We start from the raw sequence: 23686 nt of genomic DNA, 5'->3' as shown, positions 1-23686 counted from the left end.
AATTGTATATTTACTTCTAAGTACATAAAGAATTGCTGCCATTATTACTATAGTCAAAACTTTTTGCCATTTTAAATTTTTTTTAAAGCAGCACATTTCATTCCAAAGTTTGTTGATTAAAATGTATGATTTAATATCTTTTGTTGTGACATTTTTCTTTTCTTTACACATCTGGTTTCACACAGAAATTGTCCTTTAGTGCTAAAAGTGCTTTAGAAGTTCAAAAGAACTCCTTTGTAAGAGCCTGGATAGCTCAGTCGGTAGAGCATCAGACTTTTAATCTGAGGGTCCAGGGTTCAAGTCCCTGTTCAGGCGAATTGTTGATTTACTTCTAAGTACATAAAGAATTGCTGCCATTATTTACAATAGTCAAACTTTTTGCCAATTTATAATTTTTTTTAAAGCAGCACATTTCATCTCCAAAGTTTCGTTGATTAAAATGTATGATTTAATATCTTTTGTTGTGCCATTTTTTATTATCTTTACACATCTGGTTTCACACAGAAATTGAAAAGCTCTTCATCTTTGTGATCAAGGGTAAAACATGTAATTCTCAGTTTACGAAGATCCAGCCTTAAAGCAAGCCTTGTTAGCGCAGTAGGTAGCGCGTCAGTCTCATAATCTGAAGGTCGTGAGTTCGATCCTCACACAGGGCAAGAACACAATATTTTTAGCCTAAATCTGAAAGTACTTTAGCTGGTCAAAATCAGCAAATTTGCTGAACTGGTCATGAGTTTGATCTTCACACAGGTCATTGTTTAAATCCTGTTTTGCATCATGTTTCATTCCTATGACCATAAGCTACTCTTCCCTAATAAGTGCAAAGGTTGAATATAAGATGGTTCAGGCTCAAAATGTCAACAGCATTTAATTAAAAGTGCTTTAGAAGTTCAAAAGAACTCCTTTGTAAGAGCCTGGATAGCTCAGTCGGTAGAGCATCAGACTTTTAATCTGAGGGTCCAGGGTTCAAGTCCCTGTTCAGGCGAATTGTTGATTTACTACTAAGTACATAAAGAATTGCTGCCATTATTTACAATAGTCAAACTTTTTGCCAATTTATAATTTTTTTTAAAGCAGCACATTTCATCTCCAAAGTTTCGTTGATTAAAATGTATGATTTAATATCTTTTGTTGTGCCATTTTTTATTATCTTTACACATCTGGTTTCACACAGAAATTGAAAAGCTCTTCATCTTTGTGATCAAGGGTAAAACATGTAATTCTCAGTTTACGAAGATCCAGACTTAAAGCCAGCCTTGTTAGCGCAGTAGGTAGCGCGTCAGTCTCATAATCTGAAGGTCGTGAGTTCGATCCTCACACAGGGCAAGGACACAATATTTTTAGCCTAAATCTGAAAGTACTTTAGCTGGTCAAAAATCAGCAAATTTGCTGAACTGGTCAAGAGTTTGATCTTCACACAGGTCATTGTTTAAATCCTGTTTTGCATCATGTTTCATTCCTATGACCATAAGCTACTCTTCCCTAATAAGTGCAAAGGTTGAATATAAGATGGTTCAGGCTCAAAATGTCAACAGCATTTAATTAAAAGTGCTTTAGAAGGTCAAAAGAACTCCTTTGTAAGAGCCTGGATAGCTCAGTCGGTAGAGCATCAGACTTTTAATCTGAGGGTCCAGGGTTCAAGTCCCTGTTCAGGCGAATTGTATATTTACTTCTAAGTACATAAAGAATTGCTGCCATTATTTACAATAGTCAAACTTTTTGCCAATTTATAATTTTTTTAAAGCAGCACATTTCATCTCCAAAGTTTCGTTGATTAAAATGTATGATTTAATATCTTTTGTTGTGCCATTTTTTATTATCTTTACACATCTGGTTTCACACAGAAATTGAAAAGCTCTTCATCTTTGTGATCAAGGGTAAAACATGTAATTCTCAGTTTACGAAGATCCAGCCTTAAAAGCAAGCCTTGTTAGCGCAGTAGGTAGCGCGTCAGTCTCATAATCTGAAGGTCGTGAGTTCGATCCTCACACAGGGCAAGGACACAATATTTTTAGCCTAAATCTGAAAGTACTTTAGCTGGTCAAAAATCAGCAAATTTGCTGAACTGGTCAAGAGTTTGATCTTCACACAGGTCATTGTTTAAATCCTGTTTTGCATCATGTTTCATTCCTATGACCATAAGCTACTCTTCCCTAATAAGTGCAAAGGTTGAATATAAGATGGTTCAGGCTCAAAATGTCAACAGCATTTAATTAAAAGTGCTTTAGAAGGTCAAAAGAACTCCTTTGTAAGAGCCTGGATAGCTCAGTCGGTAGAGCATCAGACTTTTAATCTGAGGGTCCAGGGTTCAAGTCCCTGTTCAGGCGAATTGTTGATTTACTACTAAGTACATAAAGAATTGCTGCCATTATTTACAATAGTCAAACTTTTTGCCAATTTATTATTTTTTTTAAAGCAGCACATTTCATCTCCAAAGTTTCGTTGATTAAAATGTATGATTTAATATCTTTTGTTGTGCCATTTTTTATTATCTTTACACATCTGGTTTCACACAGAAATTGAAAAGCTCTTCATCTTTGTGATTATGGGTAAAACATGTAATTCTCAGTTTACGAAGATCCAGCCTTAAAAGCAAGCCTTGTTAGGCCAGTAGGTAGCGCGTCAGTCTCATAATCTGAAGGTCATGAGTTCGATCCTCACACAGGGCAAGGACACAATATTTTTAGTCTAAATCTGAAAGTACTTTAGCTGGTCAAAATCAGCAAATTTGCTGAACTGGTCAAGAGTTTGATCTTCACACAGGTCATTGTTTAAATCCTGTTTTGCATCATGTTTCATTCCTATGACCATAAGCTACTCTTCCCTAATAAGTGCAAAGGTTGAATATAAGATGGTTCAGGCTCAAAATGTCAACAGCATTTAATTAAAAGTGCTTTAGAAGTTCAAAAGAACTCCTTTGTAAGAGCCTGGATAGCTCAGTCGGTAGAGCATCAGACTTTTAATCTGAGGGTCCAGGGTTCAAGTCCCTGTTCAGGCGAATTGTATATTTACTTCTAAGTACATAAAGAATTGCTGCCATTATTTACAATAGTCAAACTTTTTGCCAATTTATAATTTTTTTTAAAGCAGCACATTTCATCTCCAAAGTTTCGTTGATTAAAATGTATGATTTAATATCTTTTGTTGTGCCATTTTTTCTTTTCTTTACACATCTGCTTTCTCACAGAAATTGAAAAGCTTTTATGCTTTGTGATCAAGGGTATAACATGTAATTCTCAGTTTACAAAGATCCAGACTTGAAAGCCAGCCTTGTTAGCGCAGTAGGTAGCGCGTCAGTCTCATAATCTGAAGGTCGTGAGTTCGATCCTCACACAGGGCAAGAACACAATATTTTTAGCCTAAATCTGAAAGTACTTTAGCTGGTCAAAATCAGCAAATTTGCTGAACTGGTCATGAGTTTGATCTTCACACAGGTCATTGTTTAAATCCTGTTTTGCATCATGTTTCATTCCTATGACCATAAGCTACTCTTCCCTAATAAGTGCAAAGGTTGAATATAAGATGGTTCAGGCTCAAAATGTCAACAGCATTTAATTAAAAGTGCTTTAGAAGGTCAAAAGAACTTCTTTGTAAGAGCCTGGATAGCTCAGTCGGTAGAGCATCAGACTTTTAATCTGAGGGTCCAGGGTTCAAGTCCCTGTTCAGGCGAATTGTTGATTTACTACTAAGTACATAAAGAATTGCTGCCATTATTTACAATAGTCAAACTTTTTGCCAATTTATAATTTTTTTTAAAGCAGCACATTTCATCTCCAAAGTTTCGTTGATTAAAATGTATGATTTAATATCTTTTGTTGTGCCATTTTTTATTATCTTTACACATCTGGTTTCACACAGAAATTGAAAAGCTCTTCATCTTTGTGATCAAGGGTATAACATGTAATTCTCAGTTTACGAAGATCCAGCCTTAAAAGCAAGCCTTGTTAGCGCAGTAGGTAGCGCGTCAGTCTCATAATCTGAAGGTCGTGAGTTCGATCCTCACACAGGGCAAGAACACAATATTTTTAGCCTAAATCTGAAAGTACTTTAGCTGGTCAAAAATCAGCAAATTTGCTGAACTGGTCATGAGTTTGATCTTCACACAGGTCATTGTTTAAATCCTGTTTTGCATCATGTTTCATTCCTATGACCATAAGCTACTCTTCCCTAATAAGTGCAAAGGTTGAATATAAGATGGTTCAGGCTCAAAATGTCAACAGCATTTAATTAAAAGTGCTTTAGAAGGTCAAAAGAACTCCTTTGTAAGAGCCTGGATAGCTCAGTCGGTAGAGCATCAGACTTTTAATCTGAGGGTCCAGGGTTCAAGTCCCTGTTCAGGCGAATTGTTTATTTACTACTAAGTACATAAAGAATTGCTGCCATTATTTACAATAGTCAAACTTTTTGCCAATTTATAATTTTTTTTAAAGCAGCACATTTCATCTCCAAAGTTTCGTTGATTAAAATGTATGATTTAATATCTTTTGTTGTGCCATTTTTTATTATCTTTACACATCTGGTTTCACACAGAAATTGAAAAGCTCTTCATCTTTGTGATCAAGGGTAAAACATGTAATTCTCAGTTTACGAAGATCCAGACTTAAAGGCCAGCCTTGTTAGCGCAGTAGGTAGCGCGTCAGTCTCATAATCTGAAGGTCGTGAGTTCGATCCTCACACAGGGCAAGAACACAATATTTTTAGCCTAAATCTGAAAGTACTTTAGCTGGTCAAAAATCAGCAAATTTGCTGAACTGGTCAAGAGTTTGATCTTCACACAGGTCATTGTTTAAATCCTGTTTTGCATCATGTTTCATTCCTATGACCATAAGATACTCTTCCCTAATAAGTGCAAAGGTTGAATATAAGATGGTTCAGGCTCAAAATGTCAACAGCATTTAATTAAAAGTGCTTTAGAAGGTCAAAAGAACTCCTTTGTAAGAGCCTGGATAGCTCAGTCGGTAGAGCATCAGACTTTTAATCTGAGGGTCCAGGGTTCAAGTCCCTGTTCAGGCGAATTGTATGTTTTACTTACTAAGTACATAAAGAATTGCTGCCATTATTTACAATAGTCAAACTTTTTGCCAATTTATAATTTTTTTTAAAGCAGCACATTTCATCTCCAAAGTTTCGTTGATTAAAATGTATGATTTAATATCTTTTGTTGTGCCATTTTTTCTTTTCTTTACACATCTGTTTTCTCACAGAAATTGAAAAGCTTTTCAGCTTTGTGATCAAGGGTATAACATGTAATTCTCAGTTTACAAAGATCCAGACTTGAAAGCCAGCCTTGTTAGCGCAGTAGGTAGCGCGTCAGTCTCATAATCTGAAGGTCGTGAGTTCGATCCTCATACAGCGCAAGGACACAATTTTTTTAGCCTAAATCTGAAAGTACTTTAGCTGGTCAAAAATCAGCAAATTTGCTGAACTGGTCAAGAGTTTGATCTTCACACAGGTCATTGTTTAAATCCTGTTTTGCATCATGTTTCATTCCTATGACCATAAGCTACTCTTCCCTAATAAGTGCAAAGGTTGAATATAAGATGGTTCAGGCTCAAAATGTCAACAGCATTTAATTAAAAGTGCTTTAGAAGTTCAAAAGAACTCCTTTGTAAGAGCCTGGATAGCTCAGTCGGTAGAGCATCAGACTTTTAATCTGAGGGTCCAGGGTTCAAGTCCCTGTTCAGGCGAATTGTATATTTACTACTAAGTACATAAAGAATTGCTGCCATTATTTACAATAGTCAAACTTTTTGCCAATTTATAATTTTTTTTAAAGCAGCACATTTCATCTCCAAAGTTTCGTTGATTAAAATGTATGATTTAATATCTTTTGTTGTGCCATTTTTTCTTTTCTTTACACATCTGTTTTCTCACAGAAATTGAAAAGCTTTTCAGCTTTGTGATCAAGGGTATAACATGTAATTCTCAGTTTACAAAGATCCAGACTTGAAAGCCAGCCTTGTTAGCGCAGTAGGTAGCGCGTCAGTCTCATAATCTGAAGGTCGTGAGTTCGATCCTCACACAGGGCAAGAACACAATATTTTTAGCCTAAATCTGAAAGTACTTTAGCTGGTCAAAAATCAGCAAATTTGCTGAACTGGTCAAGAGTTTGATCTTCACACAGGTCATTGTTTAAATCCTGTTTTGCATCATGTTTCATTCCTATGACCATAAGCTACTCTTCCCTAATAAGTGCAAAGGTTGAATATAAGATGGTTTAGGCTCAAAATGTCAACAGCATTTAATTAAAAGTGCTTTAGAAGTTCAAAAGAACTCCTTTGTAAGAGCCTGGATAGCTCAGTCGGTAGAGCATCAGACTTTTAATCTGAGGGTCCAGGGTTCAAGTCCCTGTTCAGGCGAATTGTTGATTTACTACTAAGTACATAAAGAATTCCTGCCATTATTTACAATAGTCAAACTTTTTGCCAATTTATTATTTTTTTTAAAGCAGCACATTTCATCTCCAAAGTTTCGTTGATTAAAATGTATGATTTAATATCTTTTGTTGTGCCATTTTTTATTATCTTTACACATCTGGTTTCACACAGAAATTGAAAAGCTCTTCATCTTTGTGATCAAGGGTAAAACATGTAATTCTCAGTTTACGAAGATGCAGCCTTAAAGGCCAGCCTTGTTAGCGCAGTAGGTAGCGCGTCAGTCTCATAATCTGAAGGTCGTGAGTTCGATCCTCACACAGGGCAAGGACACAAATTTTTTTTAGCCTAAATCTGAAAGTACTTTAGCTGGTCAAAAATCAGCAAATTTGCTGAACTGGTCATGAGTTTGATCTTCACACAGGTCATTGTTTAAATCCTGTTTTGCATCATGTTTCATTCCTATGACCATAAGCTACTCTTCCCTAATAAGTGCAAAGGTTGAATATAAGATGGTTCAGGCTCAAAATGTCAACAGCATTTAATTAAAAGTGCTTTAGAAGTTCAAAAGAACTCCTTTGTAAGAGCCTGGATAGCTCAGTCGGTAGAGCATCAGACTTTTAATCTGAGGGTCCAGGGTTCAAGTCCCTGTTCAGGCGAATTGTTGATTTACTTCTAAGTACATAAAGAATTGCTGCCATTATTTACAATAGTCAAACTTTTTGCCAATTTATAATTTTTTTTAAAGCAGCACATTTCATCTCCAAAGTTTCGTTGATTAAAATGTATGATTTAATATCTTTTGTTGTGCCATTTTTTCTTTTCTTTACACATCTGTTTTCTCACAGAAATTGAAAAGCTTTTCAGCTTTGTGATCAAGGGTATAACATGTAATTCTCAGTTTACAAAGATCCAGACTTGAAAGCCAGCCTTGTTAGCGCAGTAGGTAGCGCGTCAGTCTCATAATCTGAAGGTCGTGAGTTCGATCCTCACACAGGGCATGAACACAATATTTTAGCCTAAATCTGAAAGTACTTTAGCTGGTCAAAAATCAGCAAATTTGCTGAACTGGTCAAGAGTTTGATCTTCACACAGGTCATTGTTTAAATCCTGTTTTGCATCATGTTTCATTCCTATGACCATAAGATACTCTTCCCTAATAAGTGCAAAGGTTGAATATAAGATGGTTCAGGCTCAAAATGTCAACAGCATTTAATTAAAAGTGCTTTAGAAGGTCAAAAGAACTCCTTTGTAAGAGCCTGGATAGCTCAGTCGGTAGAGCATCAGACTTTTAATCTGAGGGTCCAGGGTTCAAGTCCCTGTTCAGGCGAATTGTATATTTACTTCTAAGTACATAAAGAATTGCTGCCATTATTTACAATAGTCAAACTTTTTGCCAATTTATAATTTTTTTTAAAGCAGCACATTTCATCTCCAAAGTTTCGTTGATTAAAATGTATGATTTAATATCTTTTGTTGTGCCATTTTTTCTTTTCTTTACACATCTGTTTTCTCACAGAAATTGAAAAGCTTTTCAGCTTTGTGATCAAGGGTATAACATGTAATTCTCAGTTTACAAAGATCCAGACTTGAAAGCCAGCCTTGTTAGCGCAGTAGGTAGCGCGTCAGTCTCATAATCTGAAGGTCGTGAGTTCGATCCTCACACAGGGCAAGAACACAATATTTTTAGCCTAAATCTGAAAGTACTTTAGCTGGTCAAAATCAGCAAATTTGCTGAACTGGTCATGAGTTTGATCTTCACACAGGTCATTGTTTAAATCCTGTTTTGCATCATGTTTCATTCCTATGACCATAAGCTTCTCTTCCCTAATAAGTGCAAAGGTTGAATATAAGATGGTTCAGGCTCAAAATGTCAAAAGCATTTAATTAAAAGTGCTTTAGAAGGTCAAAAGAATTTATTTGTAAGAGCCTGGATAGCTCAGTCGTTAGAGCATCAGACTTTTAATCTGAGGGTCCAGGGTTCAAGTCCCTGTTCAGGCGAATTGTTTATTTACTTCTAAGTACATAAAGAATTGCTGCCATTATTTACAATAGTCAAACTTTTTGCCAATTTATTATTTTTTTTTAAAGCAGCACATTTCATCTCCAAAGTTTCGTTGATTAAAATGTATGATTTAATATCTTTTGTTGTGCCATTTTTTATTATCTTTACACATCTGGTTTCACACAGAAATTGAAAAGCTCTTCATCTTTGTGATCAAGGGTAAAACATGTAACTCTCAGTTTACGAAGATGCATCCTTAAAAGCAAGCCTTGTTAGCGCAGTAGGTAGCGCGTCAGTCTCATAATCTGAAGGTCGTGAGTTCGATCCTCACACAGGGCAAGGACACAATTTTCTTAGCCTAAATCTGAAAGTACTTTAGCTGGTCAAAAATCAGCAAATTTGCTGAACTGGTCAAGAGTTTGATCTTCACACAGGTCATTGTTTAAATCCTGTTTTGCATCATGTTTTATTCCTATGACCATAAGCTACTCTTCCCTATTAAGTGCAAAGGTTGAATATAAGATGGTTTAGGCTCAAAATGTCAACAGCATTTAATTAAAAGTGCTTTAGAAGTTCAAAAGAACTCCTTTGTAAGAGCCTGGATAGCTCAGTCGGTAGAGCATCAGACTTTTAATCTGAGGGTCCAGGGTTCAAGTCCCTGTTCAGGTGAATTGTTGATTTACTACTAAGTACATAAAGAATTCCTGCCATTATTTACAATAGTCAATCTTTTTGCCAATTTATTATTTTTTTTAAAGCAGCACATTTCATCTCCAAAGTTTCGTTGATTAAAATGTATGATTTAATATCTTTTGTTGTGCCATTTTTTATTATCTTTACACATCTGGTTTCACACAGAAATTGAAAAGCTCTTCATCTTTGTGATCAAGGGTAAAACATGTAATTCTCAGTTTACGAAGATGCAGCCTTAAAAGCCAGCCTTGTTAGCGCAGTAGGTAGCGCGTCAGTCTCATAATCTGAAGGTCGTGAGTTCGATCCTCACACAGGGCAAGGGCACGATTTTTTTTAGCCTAAATCTGAAAGTACTTTAGCTGGTCAAAAATCAGCAAATTTGCTGAACTGGTCAAGAGTTTGATCTTCACACAGGTCATTGTTTAAATCCTGTTTTGCATCATGTTTCATTCCTATGACCATAAGCTACTCTTCCCTAATAAGTGCAAAGGTTGAATATAAGATGGTTCAGGCTCAAAATGTCAACAGCATTTAATTAAAAGTGCTTTAGAAGTTCAAAAGAACTCCTTTGTAAGAGCCTGGATAGCTCAGTCGGTAGAGCATCAGACTTTTAATCTGAGGGTCCAGGGTTCAAGTCCCTGTTCAGGCGAACTGTATATTTACTTCTAAGTACATAAAGAATTGCTGCCATTATTTACAATAGTCAAACTTTTTGCCAATTTATAATTTTTTTTAAAGCAGCACATTTCATCTCCAAAGTTTCGTTGATTAAAATGTATGATTTAATATCTTTTGTTGTGACATTTTTTCTTTTCTTTACACATCTGTTTTCTCACAGAAATTGAAAAGCTTTTCAGCTTTGTGATCAAGGGTATAACATGTAATTCTCAGTTTACAAAGATCCAGACTTGAAAGCCAGCCTTGTTAGCGCAGTAGGTAGCGCGTCAGTCTCATAATCTGAAGGTCGTGAGTTCGATCCTCACACAGGGCAAGAACACAATATTTTTAGCCTAAATCTGAAAGTACTTTAGCTGGTCAAAATCAGCAAATTTGCTGAACTGGTCATGAGTTTGATCTTCACACAGGTCATTGTTTAAATCCTGTTTTGCATCATGTTTCATTCCTATGACCATAAGCTACTCTTCCCTAATAAGTGCAAAGGTTGAATATAAGATGGTTCAGGCTCAAAATGTCAACAGCATTTAATTAAAAGTGCTTTAGAAGTTCAAACGAACTCCTTTGTAAGAGCCTGGATAGCTCAGTCGGTAGAGCATCAGACTTTTAATCTGAGGGTCCAGGGTTCAAGTCCCTGTTCCGGAGAATTGTTGATTTACTTCTAAGTACATAAAGAATTCCTGCCATTATTTACAATAGTCAAACTTTTTGCCAATTTATAATTTTTTTTAAAGCAGCACATTTCATCTCCAAAGTTTCGTTGATTAAAATGTATGATTTAATATCTTTTGTTGTGCCATTTTTTCTTTTCTTTACACATCTGTTTTCTGACAGAAATTGAAAAGCTTTTCAGCTTTGTGATCAAGGGTATAACATGTAATTCTCAGTTTACAAAGATCCAGACTTGAAAGCCAGCCTTGTTAGCGCAGTAGGTAGCGCGTCAGTCTCATAATCTGAAGGTCGTGAGTTCGATCCTCACACAGGGCAAGGACACAATTTTTTTAGCCTAAATCTGAAAGTACTTTAGCTGGTCAAAAATCAGCAAATTTGCTGAACTGGTCAAGAGTTTGATCTTCACACAGGTCATTGTTTAAATCCTGTTTTGCATCATGTTTCATTCCTATGACCATAAGATACTCTTCCCTAATAAGTGCAAAGGTTGAATATAAGATGGTTCAGGCTCAAAATGTCAACAGCATTTAATTAAAAGTGCTTTAGAAGGTCAAAAGAACTCCTTTGTAAGAGCCTGGATAGCTCAGTCGGTAGAGCATCAGACTTTTAATCTGAGGGTCCAGGGTTCAAGTCCCTGTTCAGGCGAATTGTATGTTTACTTCTAAGTACATAAAGAATTGCTGCCATTATTTACAATAGTCAAACTTTTTGCCAATTTATAATTTTTTTTAAAGCAGCACATTTCATCTCCAAAGTTTCGTTGATTAAAATGTATGATTTAATATCTTTTGTTGTGCCATTTTTTCTTTTCTTTACACATCTGTTTTCTCACAGTAATTGAAAAGCTTTTCAGCTTTGTGATCAAGGGTATAACATGTAATTCTCAGTTTACAAAGATCCAGACTTGAAAGCCAGCCTTGTTAGCGCAGTAGGTAGCGCGTCAGTCTCATAATCTGAAGGTCGTGAGTTCGATCCTCACACAGGGCAAGAACACAATATTTTTAGCCTAAATCTGAAAGTAGTTTAGCTGGTCAAAAATCAGCAAATTTGCTTAACTGGTCAAGAGTTTGATCTTCACACAGGTCATTGTTTAAATCCTGTTTTGCATCATGTTTCATTCCTATGACCATAAGCTACTCTTCCCTAATAAGTGCAAAGGTTGAATATAAGATGGTTCAGGCTCAAAATGTCAACAGCATTTAATTAAAAGTGCTTTAGAAGGTCAAAAGAATTTCTTTGTAAGAGCCTGGATAGCTCAGTCGGTAGAGCATCACACTTTTAATCTGAGGGTCCAGGGTTCAAGTCCCTGTTCAGGCGAATTGTTGATTTACTACTAAGTACATAAAGAATTGCTGCCATTATTTACAATAGTCAAACTTTTTGCCAACTTATTATTTTTGTTAAAGCAGCACATTTCATCTCCAAAGTTTCGTTGATTAAAATGTATGATTTAATATCTTTTGTTGTGCCATTTTTTATTATCTTTACACATCTGGTTTCACACAGAAATTGAAAAGCTCTTCATCTTTGTGATCAAGGGTAAAACATGTAATTTTCAGTTTACAAAGATCCAGACTTGAAAGCCAGCCTTGTTAGCGCAGTAGGTAGCGCGTCAGTCTCATAATCTGAGGGTCGTGAGTTCGATCCTCACACAGGGCAAGAACACAATATTTTTAGCCTAAATCTGAAAGTACTTTAGCTGGTCAAAAATCAGCAAATTTGCTGAACTGGTCAAGAGTTTGATCTTCACACAGGTCATTGTTTAAATCCTGTTTTGCATCATGTTTCATTCCTGTGACCATAAGCTACTCTTCCCTAATAAGTGCAAAGGTTGAATATAAGATGGTTCAGGCTCAAAATTTCAACAGCATTTAATTAAAAGTGCTTTAGAAGGTCAAAAGAATTTCTTTGTAAGAGCCTGGATAGCTCAGTCGGTAGAGCATCAGACTTTTAATCTGAGGGTCCAGGGTTCAAGTCCCTGTTCAGGCGAATTGTATATTTACTTCTAAGTACATAAAGAATTGCTGCCATTATTTACAATAGTCAAACTTTTTGCCAATTTATTATTTTTTTTAAAGCAGCACATTTCATCTCCAAAGTTTCGTTGATTAAAATGTATGATTTAATATCTTTTGTTGTGACATTTTTTCTTTTCTTTACACATCTGTTTTCTCACAGAAATTGAAAAGCTTTTCATCTTTGTGATCAAGGGTAAAACATGTAATTCTCAGTTTACGAAGATGCAGGCTTAAAAGCAACCCTTGTTAGCGCAGTAGGAAGCACGTCAGTCTCATAATTTGAAGGTTGAGAGTTCGATCCTCACACCGGGCAACAAGATAATATTTTTAGCCTAAATCTGAAAGTACTTTAGCTGGTCAAAAATCAGCAAATTTGCTGAACTGGTCATGAGTTTGATCTTCACACAGGTCATTGTTTAAATACTGTTTTGCATCATGTTTCATTCCTATGACCATAAGCTACTCTTCCCTAATAAGTGCAAAGGTTGAATATAAGATGGTTCAGGCACAAAATGTCAACAGCCTTTAATTAAAAGTGCTTTAGAAGGTCAAAAGAATTTCCTTGCAAGAGCCTTGATAGCTCAGTCGGTAGAGCATCAGACTTTTAATCTGAAGGTCCAGGGTTCAATTCCCTGTTCAGGAGAATTGTATATTTACTACTAAGTACATAAAGAATTGCTGCCATTATTTACAACAGTGAAACTTTTTGCCAATTTATTTTATTTTTTAAAGCAGCACATTTCATCTCCAATGTTTCGTTGAGTAAAATGTGTGGTTTAATATCTTTTGTTGTGAATTTTTTTCTTTTCTTTACACATCTGTTTTCTCACAGAAATTGAAAAGCTTTTCATCTTTGTGATCAAGGGTATAACATGTAATTCTCAGTTTACAAAGATCCAGACTTGAAAGCCAGGCTTGTTAGCGCAGTAGGTAGCGCGTCATGAGTACTGCAATGGGGCCACCATGACTTCCTGGCTGGACACCCTGGGCAACATCACCAAGTACATGGCAGCCTGTCCAACATGATCAATCAAAAAGCCCAACACGCAATGAAGCCGAAGGTCTCCTCTTGCCCCTGCCTTCATTGATCAGTTCTGGTGACACAGATACAATACTGCTAATTGGCTGTTGTCTAGGCACCTTTCCTTTTTTTAACTGACCGCTAAGTGACAGGCTTCATGACCCCCTGGGTATGACAACTTGGGGTTTTCATTGTCTCTAAACTGGAATAAAGATTGCCAACCATAATTTCCTGCTGTGAGTATTTATAAGTAGACAAGGTGATTTTAGTACACAACAATAGTAAGAGCATAACATTATACAATACAAACATGGAGGACGGTCAATTCGCAGAGGCAGGCATATTTAGTCAATGCACGTACACACAGTTACAAGGAATTTACACACACATACACACAGCATGAAGGGTTGTACAGTGGTTCGTTTTAGAGAGATGCAGTGCAAAATGTGCAGTCATCATTGTGTTGCATAAAAAGGGCTTCACATGCAAGGATATTCCTGCTACTAAGATTGCACCTAAATCAACCATTTATCGGATCATAAAAAAGGAGAGCGGTTCAAGTGTTGTGAAGAATGCTTCAGTGTGCCCAAGAAAGTCCAGCAAGTGCCCGGACCTAAAGATAATTCAGCTGCAGTGCCTCCAGCGCTGAATTGCTCAGGAATGGCAGCAGGCAGGTGTGAGTGCACTTTTGAGGATGCCTGGTGTCAAGAAGGGCAGCAAAGAAGCCACTTCCCTCCAAGAAAAACATCAAGGACATATTGATATTCTGTAAAAAAAAAAAAAAAGTACAGGAGTTGGACTGCTGAAGACTTATTTTCTCTGATGAAGCCCCTGTCCGATTGTTCACCATCAGGGTGCATCTGCAGGGGCAGCGGTAGCAGTGTGCATGAGCAACCCAGTGCCATGATTGAACACCCCATACATCAGTCCCACCCACTGGGAATTGTCCTTGAATTAGCCACTCTGTGGCCTGACTCGGCACCGTTGTAGTTCTGTAGAAGAACATGTTGCCACATGACCCGAGGCAAGTCATTTTTGTTGCTTGGCACAAGAACATTAAGACCACTGGAAGGTTTAGATCTGCAAAATCAGAAGAAGGAATTTGCCTCAGGTGAGGAGAGCCTGTCCTCTCTTCTTCAGTGGCCACACTGTTGCCATTTACAAGAGGCTTATCATTCCGTCTAGAAACATTTTGGTTTGCTTTTTATTTTCTTAATTTCTAATCTTGTCCTCGACCAGACATTTAAGAAATGCTGTGTGCGTGTGTGTCTATATATTTTCTTTTTGCTTACATTCTGTTAAAGCTATAATTGGTTGATAATGTTATGTTTAAGTGATTAAAACCCGCAAAAACTTACAACTTACAATTTTTTTAATGGACTTCAAAAATATATTCTAAAAAAAATAGTGTATGAAGTTGTATTTAATTTAAGAATTCTTGTTTGGTACAAGTGTCTTTTCTAATCCAAGGATTAAAAACGTATTGAATTAATCATTTCAAGTGTTAAGACATTTTCCCCAATTCTCAAGAATATATAAACGAGGGGAAAAAATGGATTGACTAAAGCAGTTTTCCTTTTTATAATTCCTTTTCCCAAACTGTTGACTTTCGGGTCATCCCCGCCTTGCTGTTTTTTCCCCCATTATAAGGTCATCTTGTAAATCGCTTTGGTTTAAAGCGTTTGCAAAGTAAAGTAAAGTAAAGTTATGGATACGACTCCCTCCTCCTCCTTCTTGTTTTGGTCATCGTGCGCGCGCGCGCGCGCTTCGCAGACGCCGCGTCATCCGCGCGCACGCCGTCCGGTCCGGGAGGAGCGAGAGACGCTCCCATTCAGCCGCTCACGTTTCGCTCACGGCTTCTTCGTCCAGCTTCTTCTGCTCTTCTTCTGTAACTCCCGGTCCCCGCCATGAGAGAGATAGTTCACATTCAAGCCGGACAGTGCGGGAACCAGATCGGAACCAAGGTGTGTCGCCTGTAATCTCATATTAATCATTTCATTAATCATTGTGTAATCAAGTCTACAAACAAGTGGTTTGACTTTCAGATATCACCACTTGTGGTAAAAATACTGCAAAGTTTTAAAATCGCTGGTGTTCCGTTTGTTTAGGGAGGGGCAGACTAAAACAGCATGTTCAGGCCTTGTTTCCATGTCCGTGTGCACCATGTGCTGTGCTGCTGTGTATCACATGTGACAATCACTTCACGTTGCCGTACAGTTTTGGGAGGTGATCAGTGATGAACATGGTGTGGACCCCACCGGTAACTACGCCGGAGACTCAGCTCTGCAGCTGGAGAGGATAAATGTGTACTACAACGAGGCGCACTGTGAGTCGGTGTGTGTGTGTGTGTGTGTGAGAGAGAGAGAGAGAGAGAGAGAGTATACTTGGGCATTTGCACTTCCCTCCTCCGTTTTTGGATTGACTGACTCAGACATCGTGTTATCGTGTCTTCAGACTAATGGAATTAAATAAAAATCTCTAATTATGCAAGATGCGAGGCTTGTTTTTTTCCTCGAGATATCTGTTTGTATTGACATCAGTACATTGTCTCCAAATATACTGGTTTACCCAGTAGCGGATTCATTCATTCTTCTTCCTACAATTAGAGGTCGCCACAACGGATCGATTCATTGATATCCTCAACTTTATGTTGACATTCTCATCATGAAGTTTGGGAGGATCCAAAATGAGATATTCAGATTGATTTAGAAAAGGTTTGGGTGCAGAAGTGGGCTTTACAAGTTTTTCTCTTGGGATTTCACCCGTCTTGTTTCCCTTTGCGTTTGAGTGCTCTTGTCCTGTTCCTTACTCATTAATCCATACGGCCTTGTTGTGTTATGTTCTTGCAGTTCATAAATTTGTACCACGAGCCATCCTGGTGGATCTCGAACCTGGGACCATGGATAGTGTGCGCTCCGGAGCTTTTGGACAGCTCTTCAGACCAGACAACTTCATTTTTGGTATTATAGTAACAAAACAGTATGAAAGAACCACAATTTCTCACATTATCTCCCCTCTTAGTCATGGTGGTTAGGCTTCTTCTAAGAAAGGACACTCCTCAATCTTTTTTTTGTATTTTATATATGTTTATACTGCATATTGTGTCTTGGGGATGTCAAACACATGAACAGAGTCATAACTCAAAAGAGCTCTTCTGGAATGCATGAGGCCGACTTGCAGGTGACTACTATAACAGTGTACTGTATGTAGACACATATAGTATATACACACACACACACACACACACACACACACACATTTGTCAGCAGACCCAGAATGATGGAGATGCATTCCACAGATGGTCGCTCTCTCTTACACACACACACACACACATCGTTTCTTGATATTCCTTGTAGCATCAGACAAACTACCACAGTTTTGAGGAGTTCCATTATAGCATGACGCCCCTGACCCCTCCAGCTGGATGATAAATGGCACACAGTTGTCATGCTGGGGGGTGGGACTGGATGATATTTAGTCCTGTAGGGTGTCAGTAGGCCTTTTATGATATGATTTCACCCTTCTCATTTTCGGGGTTCCTCTTTGTTTTTGCTGCTCTTGCAGGACAGACAGGTGCTGGTAACAACTGGGCCAAAGGCCACTACACAGAGGGGGCTGAACTGGTGGACTCTGTGCTTGATGTGGTGAGGAAGGAGTGTGAACACTGCGACTGTTTGCAGGGTTTCCAGCTCACGCATTCCCTGGGTGGGGGCACCGGCTCAGGCATGGGCACCCTACTGATCAGGTGGGATATCTACTGATACATGCTAACACTCAGAGAGCCATTTAGACCTGGTTTCCACAAAAAAAACACCAGGAGCTGCAATTTAAAATGAAGATAGCTGCACATTATTTTACTTTTATAATATGTACTAAAAAGTACTAGGCTAGTGTGTTGCTAGCAATGTTTTATTTTTGCAAAGAAAATAGTTGCAGGGTGGCAGGGGATTGCGAAAATTGCACGTGTGGATAGATTGGGGGGGGGGGGGGGTGAAAGTTTTTTACTAGCACGAATATGCGTATTCAAGCCAATGACCTGACGAATGTTTAATCACCCAGGCATGTCTAAAAAGCTGGGTGGGTCACCCTAACTTAGCGGCGCTATGCCATCTCAACAACTTACTTATCAATCATTAAACACTAAATATTACAAACAACTTTTGTTGTTTTACTCACCCAAAGAGGCTTCAGATTGTGAAACACAACTCTAATTGAAGAAACTGATTAACAGCTCTGGTGGGGGTGGCCGGGCGGGACGGACGGAAGGCATATAGGGCATTTGTAACACATATTTCAAGTAACAAAAAATTAAACATATTGCATTTTACAATGATCTTCAAATCTCAAAACATAATAAAAAACATAAGGATAAAAATAAAATACAGTTAAATAATTATTTATTTTCTTAAGCCACTGGGAGCCGCAGTATAAGGATGAAAGAGCCGCATGCGGCTCCAGAGCCACAGGTTGCTGACCCCTGTGCTAAATAATACAAACAGAAGAGCGGTTCATGTAGCAGTTAACACATAGCAGTTAAGTTAAAACATAAAAATATAGTTTAATGTGTTTCATATTTTAAAGCAGTCTTTTTCCAACAAATTTAAGAAAACCAGAGACAAATTGCTGATTAAAATTAGCAATTGTGCCCTGTTGTGTTAAGTTCCATGAAAATAATATTTGAAATTTTATATCAGTAAATTTTGACTTTATTCTTCCAGTAAGATCCGTGAGGAGTACCCAGACCGCATCATGAACACTTTCAGTGTTATGCCTTCACCCAAAGTCTCAGACACAGTGGTGGAACCCTACAACGCCACACTCTCTGTTCACCAGCTGGTGGAGAACACCGACGAGACCTACTGCATTGACAATGAGGCTCTCTATGACATCTGCTTCCGCACACTCAAGCTCAACACTCCTACCTATGGTGACCTCAACCATCTGATCTCTGCCACCATGAGCGGTATCACCACCTCCCTCCGTTTCCCAGGCCAACTCAATGCCGATCTCCGCAAGCTGGCTGTCAACATGGTGCCCTTCCCCCGTCTGCACTTCTTCATGCCAGGCTTTGCACCTCTGACCGCGCGGGGCAGCCAGCAGTACCGTGCACTTACTGTTCCAGAACTTACCCAGCAGATGTTTGATTCCAAGAACATGATGGCTGCCTGTGACCCACGCCATGGCCGCTACCTCACTGTCGCAACTGTGTTCCGTGGACCCATGTCCATGAAAGAGGTTGATGAGCAAATGCTGTCCATCCAGAACAAGAACAGCAGCTATTTCGTGGAGTGGATTCCCAACAATGTCAAAGTGGTTGTTTGTGACATCCCTCCCCGAGGGTTTAAAATGGCCTCCACTTTCATCGGCAATACCACGGCTATCCAGGAGCTGTTCAAGCGAATCTCTGAGCAGTTCTCTGCCATGTTCCGACGCAAGGCATTCCTACACTGGTTCACTGGTGAGGGAATGGATGAGATGGAGTTCACAGAAGCTGAGAGCAACATGAACGATCTGGTGTCTGAGTACCAGCAGTACCAAGAGGCTACTGCAAATGATGGGGATGATGGGGATGAGGATTTTGAAGATGATGAGGATGGAGGTGAATGAATGAACAGGATGTTAGCAGAGAAAATTTGTTTTTTCATTTCTTTGTCTTTCCACTTATTGAGATGCACATATTTAACACTATGAATAGTAGTAATGTGGAGACCATTGTCTCAGAAGAGAAAAATGCCTGAAATAAACAATGTGTTGAACTGTTCAATCTCCAAGTGATGTGTTGTGTTACAACTAAAACAGTGCTACCCAGCAAATGATGCAGAATAAATACATTCTTTGTGAAACAGTACTGGAATTTCCACTGTTTTAAATCCAGATCTTGCCAAGGTGACATGCTATCATATTTGTTAGAATGAAGGGAGATGAATATACAATGCATGACCTGCTAAAAAAATATCTGCTTGTCCTAGGTGCATTTTACAATCTACAATTTACATTTTTCTGGAAATAAAGAAATGCCTTCATTCACATAGCCAATTTTCCCATAGTTAAAATAGATGTAGCATAGGGGGTGTTCTGTATAATAACACATTGACTGCTCTGTAGAAAAATAATAATCAAATCCCTTTTTGCATTTATATCTTATGCATTTTTATTCACAAAGTAATGAATTCATGGCATGTGTGAACACTCCACACAGTCCACATATTAAGAAGAGCCACTGAAAGTTTTCTAACCATTGCAATTTAGTCATAAATGTATAAGCCTGATTATTCATTAATAAAGAATTTAAGCATAATTACACTAAACATACAACTCAAATTCTGGAGAAGTTGTGATGTTTCATTTCATTTAAAATTAAAATACTTTCAAATCACTTGAGCCAATATTTTATTCACAACAGAACATAGATAACATAACAAATGTTCAAACTGGGAAATGGTACTCATTTCAAATGTGATGCCTACTACAGGTCCCAAAGATGTTTTTACAGGGGCAACTAGTGGCTGAAAAAGAAAGAGAGCTGAAAAAGTTGCAGCTGGTTCATGCAACTAATTATGTGAATTATATAACATGGTTATAACATGATTAGCTTGTCTTATAGAGGCTCTCCAATGTATGAAAATGTATTAAAAGAAAATGTTCTTCAACATCATATTGCAACAGTGCATAACATAAATAGATTCAGAGGATCTGGAGATATTTCTGTTCATTAGGTACAAGGCCTTTGGTCTTTGGGCCCTCACACAACACTGCATCACTCATGATGTCATTACTAAATGGTCCCAGGAATACTTTCAGAAACCACTGTCAATAAACATCTGAAAGTTGAGTCATGGCAACAGGACATTCTTTCTTTAAGGTAGAGACGTTTCATTCTGCATCCACAGAACTTTGTCAATCTGAGGGAAGTTGAATTGTGCCCACAAATTTATCCTCCAGGTTGGTTTCTCAATCCCGCCTTATAGGACTTGTGAATAGGATTGTTACGTGGAAAAAAGGCAGGGATGGTTAGATGTGACAGCCCCGCCCTGGCAGCTCCTCCTACCCCCATTAAGCGGGTCATTAAATGTGGCCAGCCTGGTGAACGTGGGCCTGATTTTTTTTCTGGGGATGGAAGAAAGGGCAGCGAAATAGGTTGGAGAAAGGTTGTGTCTGAGGCCTCCACCTCTGTTGAGTGAGGGTTTGTTGATTCGCACATGCAAAGCTTCCCTCGCTCCTATCTCAAACCACCTATCTTCTCTGTCCAATATTTGAACATTCTCATCCAAAAATGAGTGTCCTTTTCCTTAAGGTGAAGGTACACAGCTGATTCTGGCCAGACACGTGCCATCTGCCAATGCCATCTAAAGCTCACAAGAAATCTCTAAAAGAAAGCCATGTTTGAATATTGTCCAGAAATGCTGTCATGTGATGTGGGCCAAGATTTAAATGGTCAGTTCAGTAAAAAATTGACATTCTTGTTGGTACTCATGGACACTGTGTCATGTGGGCTAAAGAGGAATGAGACCTTACAGAATCAGTATTCAATTCAAAAGCTAGCATCTCCGGTGGTTGGGCAAAGAGTTGGGCAAAAAAGTATTTGGCAGCCACCGATTGCGTAAGTTGTCCACTTGAGAGATGTCCCACAGATGAGAGAGGTCAGTAATTTTCATCATAGGTACATATTTTCTTTAATACGGATCAGTCGTGCTGTCTGCTTTGAAGAAAAATACCCTTAAAGCATAATGTTTCCACCCCCATGCTTCACAGTGGGTGTGGTGTTCTCGGGATGCATTCATTTCTCTCCAAACATGAGTTCTATTTTGGTCTCATCTGACCACATGACATTCTTTCAATCCTCTTCTGGATCTTCCAGATGGTCTCTGGCAAACTTTAGATGGGCCTGGACATGTGCTAAGCAGGCAGACCTTTCGAGACCTGCAGGATTTTAACCAATGACGATGTAGCATGTTACTGATAGTAACCTTTGTTACTGTGGTTCCAGCTCTCTTCAGATCCAGTTCCCCAAGTATAGTTCTGGGATATTTCTTCACCATGGTCAAGATCTCATGTTCTTCTCAAGATCTTGCATGGAAACCTAGGTCAAGGGAGATTGTCAGTGATCTTGTAAGATAAGATAAAATAAGATAAGATTAACCTTTTTGTAATAATTGCTCCAACAGTTTATCTCTTCTCACCAAGCTGCTTTCCTACTGTAGATTGGCTAAGCCCTGTCTTGTCCCTGGTGACCTTAGACAGTCAGAGTCTGACTTTTTGAAGATGTTGACGGGTGTCTTTTATCATGTACAATATCAGCCTCTAAAAAAATCACTGATTGAATTAGAAATCTCAGAGGGACAGACTGCGAAAAAGGGGACTTTGAAAAAATTCTGCCCATGTTCACACTGAAACACATACAAGTTTTAAACAGTGTACTGCAATTATTCTGTGTACTGAATAATGCATTCTCACAGTCTTAATATCCTGTATTACATCATTTAAACAATTTGATGACACCCATTGTGCCACTTTACCAAAGTTCACCCAGTAAAGCCTCATGGCTCAGGTGATGGGGGAACCAGGCAACCCCCTCATGCCAGATGCTTTGTTCATATCCGTCTGTGTTCATTCAACTTTAGCATTCCAGCGTTACATGCAAATCCTCCTAACCTCCCTCACCTCCCACCATTCACAGCAGCTGCTGAGCTAATCGGTCTCCTCTCCTCTCTGGGCAGCTAACAATAGAGGGAAGTTTAGACTATTTACAGCTATTCACAAATGCAACAAAGCTCAGCAGAACAGAGTGGGCCCACGCCCCTACTGTCAAGTGCAGGTTCACTGTTTAATTTAAACACCACAGGAAAAAGGAATAATGAACATAAATAACTTATAAATAACATAAAGACCATTGCCATCATTATGTTTGACTGGGAATGAATGGAATTTTACAGAGAATAGAGTATAACTGAAGTGTGCTGTGGTGAGTAAGTGGGTGGGTGGTTCAGTTTCAGAGGGATTGGGCCGGGAATGTCTAGCAGCTGCACAAGTCAGCTGAGAGGGAAGTAGGACAGAGAACAGATATCTGACTCACACATCCCAAAATACCACACAACTGGACCAGTAGCACATTACAGTGGGGTGAAAAATTCAGTTTTATTTAAACAAGTATAAACTGTGAATATGTAATATTTAGATCATTTTTAGCCATTGGCCATTTACACACCATAAGCTTTTGTACAGGTAATGTCTCCACATCATGTAGAGGCACAGCTTGAAGCAAAAGACCATGCTGAAGTTCACTAAATCTTTTACTAATCCTTATGCTTGCAATACTTTACAGCAATGCTTAATGGCAAGCCAACAGATCGATATTCGCCTTGCAATATTATTGCATTTGGGTACAATAGCTGCTGTGGCCTTCATGTGTGTGAACTGTTTTCACCCACCAGATACTTTTCCCTAAAAGTTTAATTAAAAGAATCTGTGATTCTTTTGTGATCTGTGATTGTCTTCCGTATCACTCCACTATGTTATGCAAAATCTGTTGTTTCTTATAAACTATTATGTAGTAACATACTGTGGCATAACAGTTAATTAAAGTGAAATGATTGTCATTGTGACACACAACACAGCACACAGTGAAAACAGTGAAATGTGATCTCTGCTTTTAACCCATCACCCATAGCGGTGTGACGTCCCGTGGCAGACTATGGGTGTTTTCTGTTGTGTTTGTGTGTGTCTCTCTCTCTTTGTGTCTCTGTAATGTTGCAGGGTGGCTCCTCATCAGCCCATGATTGGACTCCTCCCACTTCCTGCCATGATTGGTGGGCTGTAATCAGGAAGAGGATTCAAAATGGAGGCTGCTTTGGGACAAAGAAGAGGATGTTGGTGAAGAGAGAGGGGAATGTTGGTGAAGAGAGGAGGTGTTGGTGAAAAGGAGAGTGTGGTGTGAGGAAGAAAAGAGGACGTTGTTGGTGAAGATGACAGGCGCCCGTGGAGCAGTGTGTGCGGACAGTGCTTTGCTCAGTGGCACCTCAGTAGCACCTTGGCGGACTGGGATTCAAACCGGCAACCTTCTGATTACGGTGCCGATTCCCACCACTACTGTGGGTTATATTGAAACCCCTCAGATGACTTAAAACACATTTTTCTATATGCAATCTGTCTAGTGCAGCTTTGTCATGAATGTCTCTGACTTTTTATTTGCTGAATGTGGGTGGGTATTCGCAAATTAATACAAATTTAT

At 38.6% G+C, this 23686-nt stretch overlaps 1 protein-coding gene and 38 non-coding genes across 40 annotated transcripts; all 39 read left to right on the top strand.

Annotated features, from left to right (window-relative positions):
• Nucleotides 1–242: 242 nt before the first annotated feature.
• Nucleotides 243–315, top strand: trnak-uuu (transfer RNA lysine (anticodon UUU)). Its single transcript has one exon. It is a non-coding gene; the product is annotated as a tRNA-Lys (tRNA).
• Nucleotides 316–583: 268 nt separating this feature from the next.
• Nucleotides 584–656, top strand: trnam-cau (transfer RNA methionine (anticodon CAU)). The gene has a single exon. It is a non-coding gene; the product is annotated as a tRNA-Met (tRNA).
• Nucleotides 657–912: 256 nt separating this feature from the next.
• Nucleotides 913–985, top strand: trnak-uuu (transfer RNA lysine (anticodon UUU)). The gene has a single exon. It is a non-coding gene; the product is annotated as a tRNA-Lys (tRNA).
• A 268-nt stretch (nt 986–1253) lies between these two features.
• trnam-cau (transfer RNA methionine (anticodon CAU)) lies at nt 1254–1326 on the top strand. The gene has a single exon. It is a non-coding gene; the product is annotated as a tRNA-Met (tRNA).
• A 257-nt stretch (nt 1327–1583) lies between these two features.
• On the top strand, nt 1584–1656 carry trnak-uuu (transfer RNA lysine (anticodon UUU)). Its single transcript has one exon. It is a non-coding gene; the product is annotated as a tRNA-Lys (tRNA).
• Nucleotides 1657–1924: 268 nt separating this feature from the next.
• Nucleotides 1925–1997, top strand: trnam-cau (transfer RNA methionine (anticodon CAU)). The gene has a single exon. It is a non-coding gene; the product is annotated as a tRNA-Met (tRNA).
• A 257-nt stretch (nt 1998–2254) lies between these two features.
• Nucleotides 2255–2327, top strand: trnak-uuu (transfer RNA lysine (anticodon UUU)). Its single transcript has one exon. It is a non-coding gene; the product is annotated as a tRNA-Lys (tRNA).
• A 269-nt stretch (nt 2328–2596) lies between these two features.
• On the top strand, nt 2597–2669 carry trnam-cau (transfer RNA methionine (anticodon CAU)). The gene has a single exon. It is a non-coding gene; the product is annotated as a tRNA-Met (tRNA).
• A 256-nt stretch (nt 2670–2925) lies between these two features.
• Nucleotides 2926–2998, top strand: trnak-uuu (transfer RNA lysine (anticodon UUU)). The gene has a single exon. It is a non-coding gene; the product is annotated as a tRNA-Lys (tRNA).
• Nucleotides 2999–3267: 269 nt separating this feature from the next.
• Nucleotides 3268–3340, top strand: trnam-cau (transfer RNA methionine (anticodon CAU)). Its single transcript has one exon. It is a non-coding gene; the product is annotated as a tRNA-Met (tRNA).
• Nucleotides 3341–3596: 256 nt separating this feature from the next.
• On the top strand, nt 3597–3669 carry trnak-uuu (transfer RNA lysine (anticodon UUU)). The gene has a single exon. It is a non-coding gene; the product is annotated as a tRNA-Lys (tRNA).
• Nucleotides 3670–3938: 269 nt separating this feature from the next.
• On the top strand, nt 3939–4011 carry trnam-cau (transfer RNA methionine (anticodon CAU)). The gene has a single exon. It is a non-coding gene; the product is annotated as a tRNA-Met (tRNA).
• Nucleotides 4012–4268: 257 nt separating this feature from the next.
• On the top strand, nt 4269–4341 carry trnak-uuu (transfer RNA lysine (anticodon UUU)). The gene has a single exon. It is a non-coding gene; the product is annotated as a tRNA-Lys (tRNA).
• Nucleotides 4342–4610: 269 nt separating this feature from the next.
• On the top strand, nt 4611–4683 carry trnam-cau (transfer RNA methionine (anticodon CAU)). The gene has a single exon. It is a non-coding gene; the product is annotated as a tRNA-Met (tRNA).
• Nucleotides 4684–4940: 257 nt separating this feature from the next.
• On the top strand, nt 4941–5013 carry trnak-uuu (transfer RNA lysine (anticodon UUU)). Its single transcript has one exon. It is a non-coding gene; the product is annotated as a tRNA-Lys (tRNA).
• Nucleotides 5014–5284: 271 nt separating this feature from the next.
• On the top strand, nt 5285–5357 carry trnam-cau (transfer RNA methionine (anticodon CAU)). Its single transcript has one exon. It is a non-coding gene; the product is annotated as a tRNA-Met (tRNA).
• Nucleotides 5358–5614: 257 nt separating this feature from the next.
• trnak-uuu (transfer RNA lysine (anticodon UUU)) lies at nt 5615–5687 on the top strand. Its single transcript has one exon. It is a non-coding gene; the product is annotated as a tRNA-Lys (tRNA).
• A 269-nt stretch (nt 5688–5956) lies between these two features.
• Nucleotides 5957–6029, top strand: trnam-cau (transfer RNA methionine (anticodon CAU)). Its single transcript has one exon. It is a non-coding gene; the product is annotated as a tRNA-Met (tRNA).
• Nucleotides 6030–6286: 257 nt separating this feature from the next.
• Nucleotides 6287–6359, top strand: trnak-uuu (transfer RNA lysine (anticodon UUU)). Its single transcript has one exon. It is a non-coding gene; the product is annotated as a tRNA-Lys (tRNA).
• Nucleotides 6360–6628: 269 nt separating this feature from the next.
• Nucleotides 6629–6701, top strand: trnam-cau (transfer RNA methionine (anticodon CAU)). Its single transcript has one exon. It is a non-coding gene; the product is annotated as a tRNA-Met (tRNA).
• A 259-nt stretch (nt 6702–6960) lies between these two features.
• Nucleotides 6961–7033, top strand: trnak-uuu (transfer RNA lysine (anticodon UUU)). Its single transcript has one exon. It is a non-coding gene; the product is annotated as a tRNA-Lys (tRNA).
• Nucleotides 7034–7302: 269 nt separating this feature from the next.
• On the top strand, nt 7303–7375 carry trnam-cau (transfer RNA methionine (anticodon CAU)). Its single transcript has one exon. It is a non-coding gene; the product is annotated as a tRNA-Met (tRNA).
• Nucleotides 7376–7631: 256 nt separating this feature from the next.
• On the top strand, nt 7632–7704 carry trnak-uuu (transfer RNA lysine (anticodon UUU)). The gene has a single exon. It is a non-coding gene; the product is annotated as a tRNA-Lys (tRNA).
• Nucleotides 7705–7973: 269 nt separating this feature from the next.
• trnam-cau (transfer RNA methionine (anticodon CAU)) lies at nt 7974–8046 on the top strand. Its single transcript has one exon. It is a non-coding gene; the product is annotated as a tRNA-Met (tRNA).
• A 256-nt stretch (nt 8047–8302) lies between these two features.
• On the top strand, nt 8303–8375 carry trnak-uuu (transfer RNA lysine (anticodon UUU)). The gene has a single exon. It is a non-coding gene; the product is annotated as a tRNA-Lys (tRNA).
• A 270-nt stretch (nt 8376–8645) lies between these two features.
• On the top strand, nt 8646–8718 carry trnam-cau (transfer RNA methionine (anticodon CAU)). The gene has a single exon. It is a non-coding gene; the product is annotated as a tRNA-Met (tRNA).
• Nucleotides 8719–8975: 257 nt separating this feature from the next.
• trnak-uuu (transfer RNA lysine (anticodon UUU)) lies at nt 8976–9048 on the top strand. The gene has a single exon. It is a non-coding gene; the product is annotated as a tRNA-Lys (tRNA).
• A 269-nt stretch (nt 9049–9317) lies between these two features.
• trnam-cau (transfer RNA methionine (anticodon CAU)) lies at nt 9318–9390 on the top strand. The gene has a single exon. It is a non-coding gene; the product is annotated as a tRNA-Met (tRNA).
• A 258-nt stretch (nt 9391–9648) lies between these two features.
• trnak-uuu (transfer RNA lysine (anticodon UUU)) lies at nt 9649–9721 on the top strand. Its single transcript has one exon. It is a non-coding gene; the product is annotated as a tRNA-Lys (tRNA).
• Nucleotides 9722–9990: 269 nt separating this feature from the next.
• On the top strand, nt 9991–10063 carry trnam-cau (transfer RNA methionine (anticodon CAU)). The gene has a single exon. It is a non-coding gene; the product is annotated as a tRNA-Met (tRNA).
• Nucleotides 10064–10319: 256 nt separating this feature from the next.
• trnak-uuu (transfer RNA lysine (anticodon UUU)) lies at nt 10320–10392 on the top strand. Its single transcript has one exon. It is a non-coding gene; the product is annotated as a tRNA-Lys (tRNA).
• Nucleotides 10393–10661: 269 nt separating this feature from the next.
• On the top strand, nt 10662–10734 carry trnam-cau (transfer RNA methionine (anticodon CAU)). Its single transcript has one exon. It is a non-coding gene; the product is annotated as a tRNA-Met (tRNA).
• Nucleotides 10735–10991: 257 nt separating this feature from the next.
• trnak-uuu (transfer RNA lysine (anticodon UUU)) lies at nt 10992–11064 on the top strand. The gene has a single exon. It is a non-coding gene; the product is annotated as a tRNA-Lys (tRNA).
• Nucleotides 11065–11333: 269 nt separating this feature from the next.
• Nucleotides 11334–11406, top strand: trnam-cau (transfer RNA methionine (anticodon CAU)). The gene has a single exon. It is a non-coding gene; the product is annotated as a tRNA-Met (tRNA).
• A 257-nt stretch (nt 11407–11663) lies between these two features.
• On the top strand, nt 11664–11736 carry trnak-uuu (transfer RNA lysine (anticodon UUU)). The gene has a single exon. It is a non-coding gene; the product is annotated as a tRNA-Lys (tRNA).
• A 269-nt stretch (nt 11737–12005) lies between these two features.
• On the top strand, nt 12006–12078 carry trnam-cau (transfer RNA methionine (anticodon CAU)). Its single transcript has one exon. It is a non-coding gene; the product is annotated as a tRNA-Met (tRNA).
• A 257-nt stretch (nt 12079–12335) lies between these two features.
• Nucleotides 12336–12408, top strand: trnak-uuu (transfer RNA lysine (anticodon UUU)). The gene has a single exon. It is a non-coding gene; the product is annotated as a tRNA-Lys (tRNA).
• A 599-nt stretch (nt 12409–13007) lies between these two features.
• On the top strand, nt 13008–13080 carry trnak-uuu (transfer RNA lysine (anticodon UUU)). Its single transcript has one exon. It is a non-coding gene; the product is annotated as a tRNA-Lys (tRNA).
• Nucleotides 13081–14433: 1353 nt separating this feature from the next.
• tubb6 (tubulin, beta 6 class V) lies at nt 14434–19301 on the top strand. Of its 2 annotated transcripts, none has more exons than XM_028966468.1 (6): nt 14434–14569; nt 15328–15422; nt 15676–15784; nt 16308–16418; nt 17023–17203; nt 18177–19301. In XM_028966468.1, the coding sequence occupies exons 2-6, from the start codon at nt 15366–15368 to the stop codon at nt 19063–19065; spliced, it is 1347 nt and encodes a 448-aa protein (XP_028822301.1). In that variant the 5' UTR covers nt 14434–14569; nt 15328–15365; the 3' UTR covers nt 19066–19301. The 2 variants fall into 2 exon arrangements, with proteins under 2 accessions (XP_028822301.1, XP_028822300.1); XM_028966467.1 differs by having other exon boundaries at nt 15232–15422.
• The last annotated feature ends 4385 nt before the right edge of the window (nt 19302–23686 follow it).

This window comes from Denticeps clupeoides, chromosome 2, assembly GCF_900700375.1.
Source record: "Denticeps clupeoides chromosome 2, fDenClu1.1, whole genome shotgun sequence".
In the NCBI taxonomy this organism is placed as follows: Eukaryota; Metazoa; Chordata; class Actinopteri; order Clupeiformes; family Denticipitidae; genus Denticeps; species Denticeps clupeoides.
This window is presented reverse-complemented; position numbering and strand designations above follow the sequence as displayed.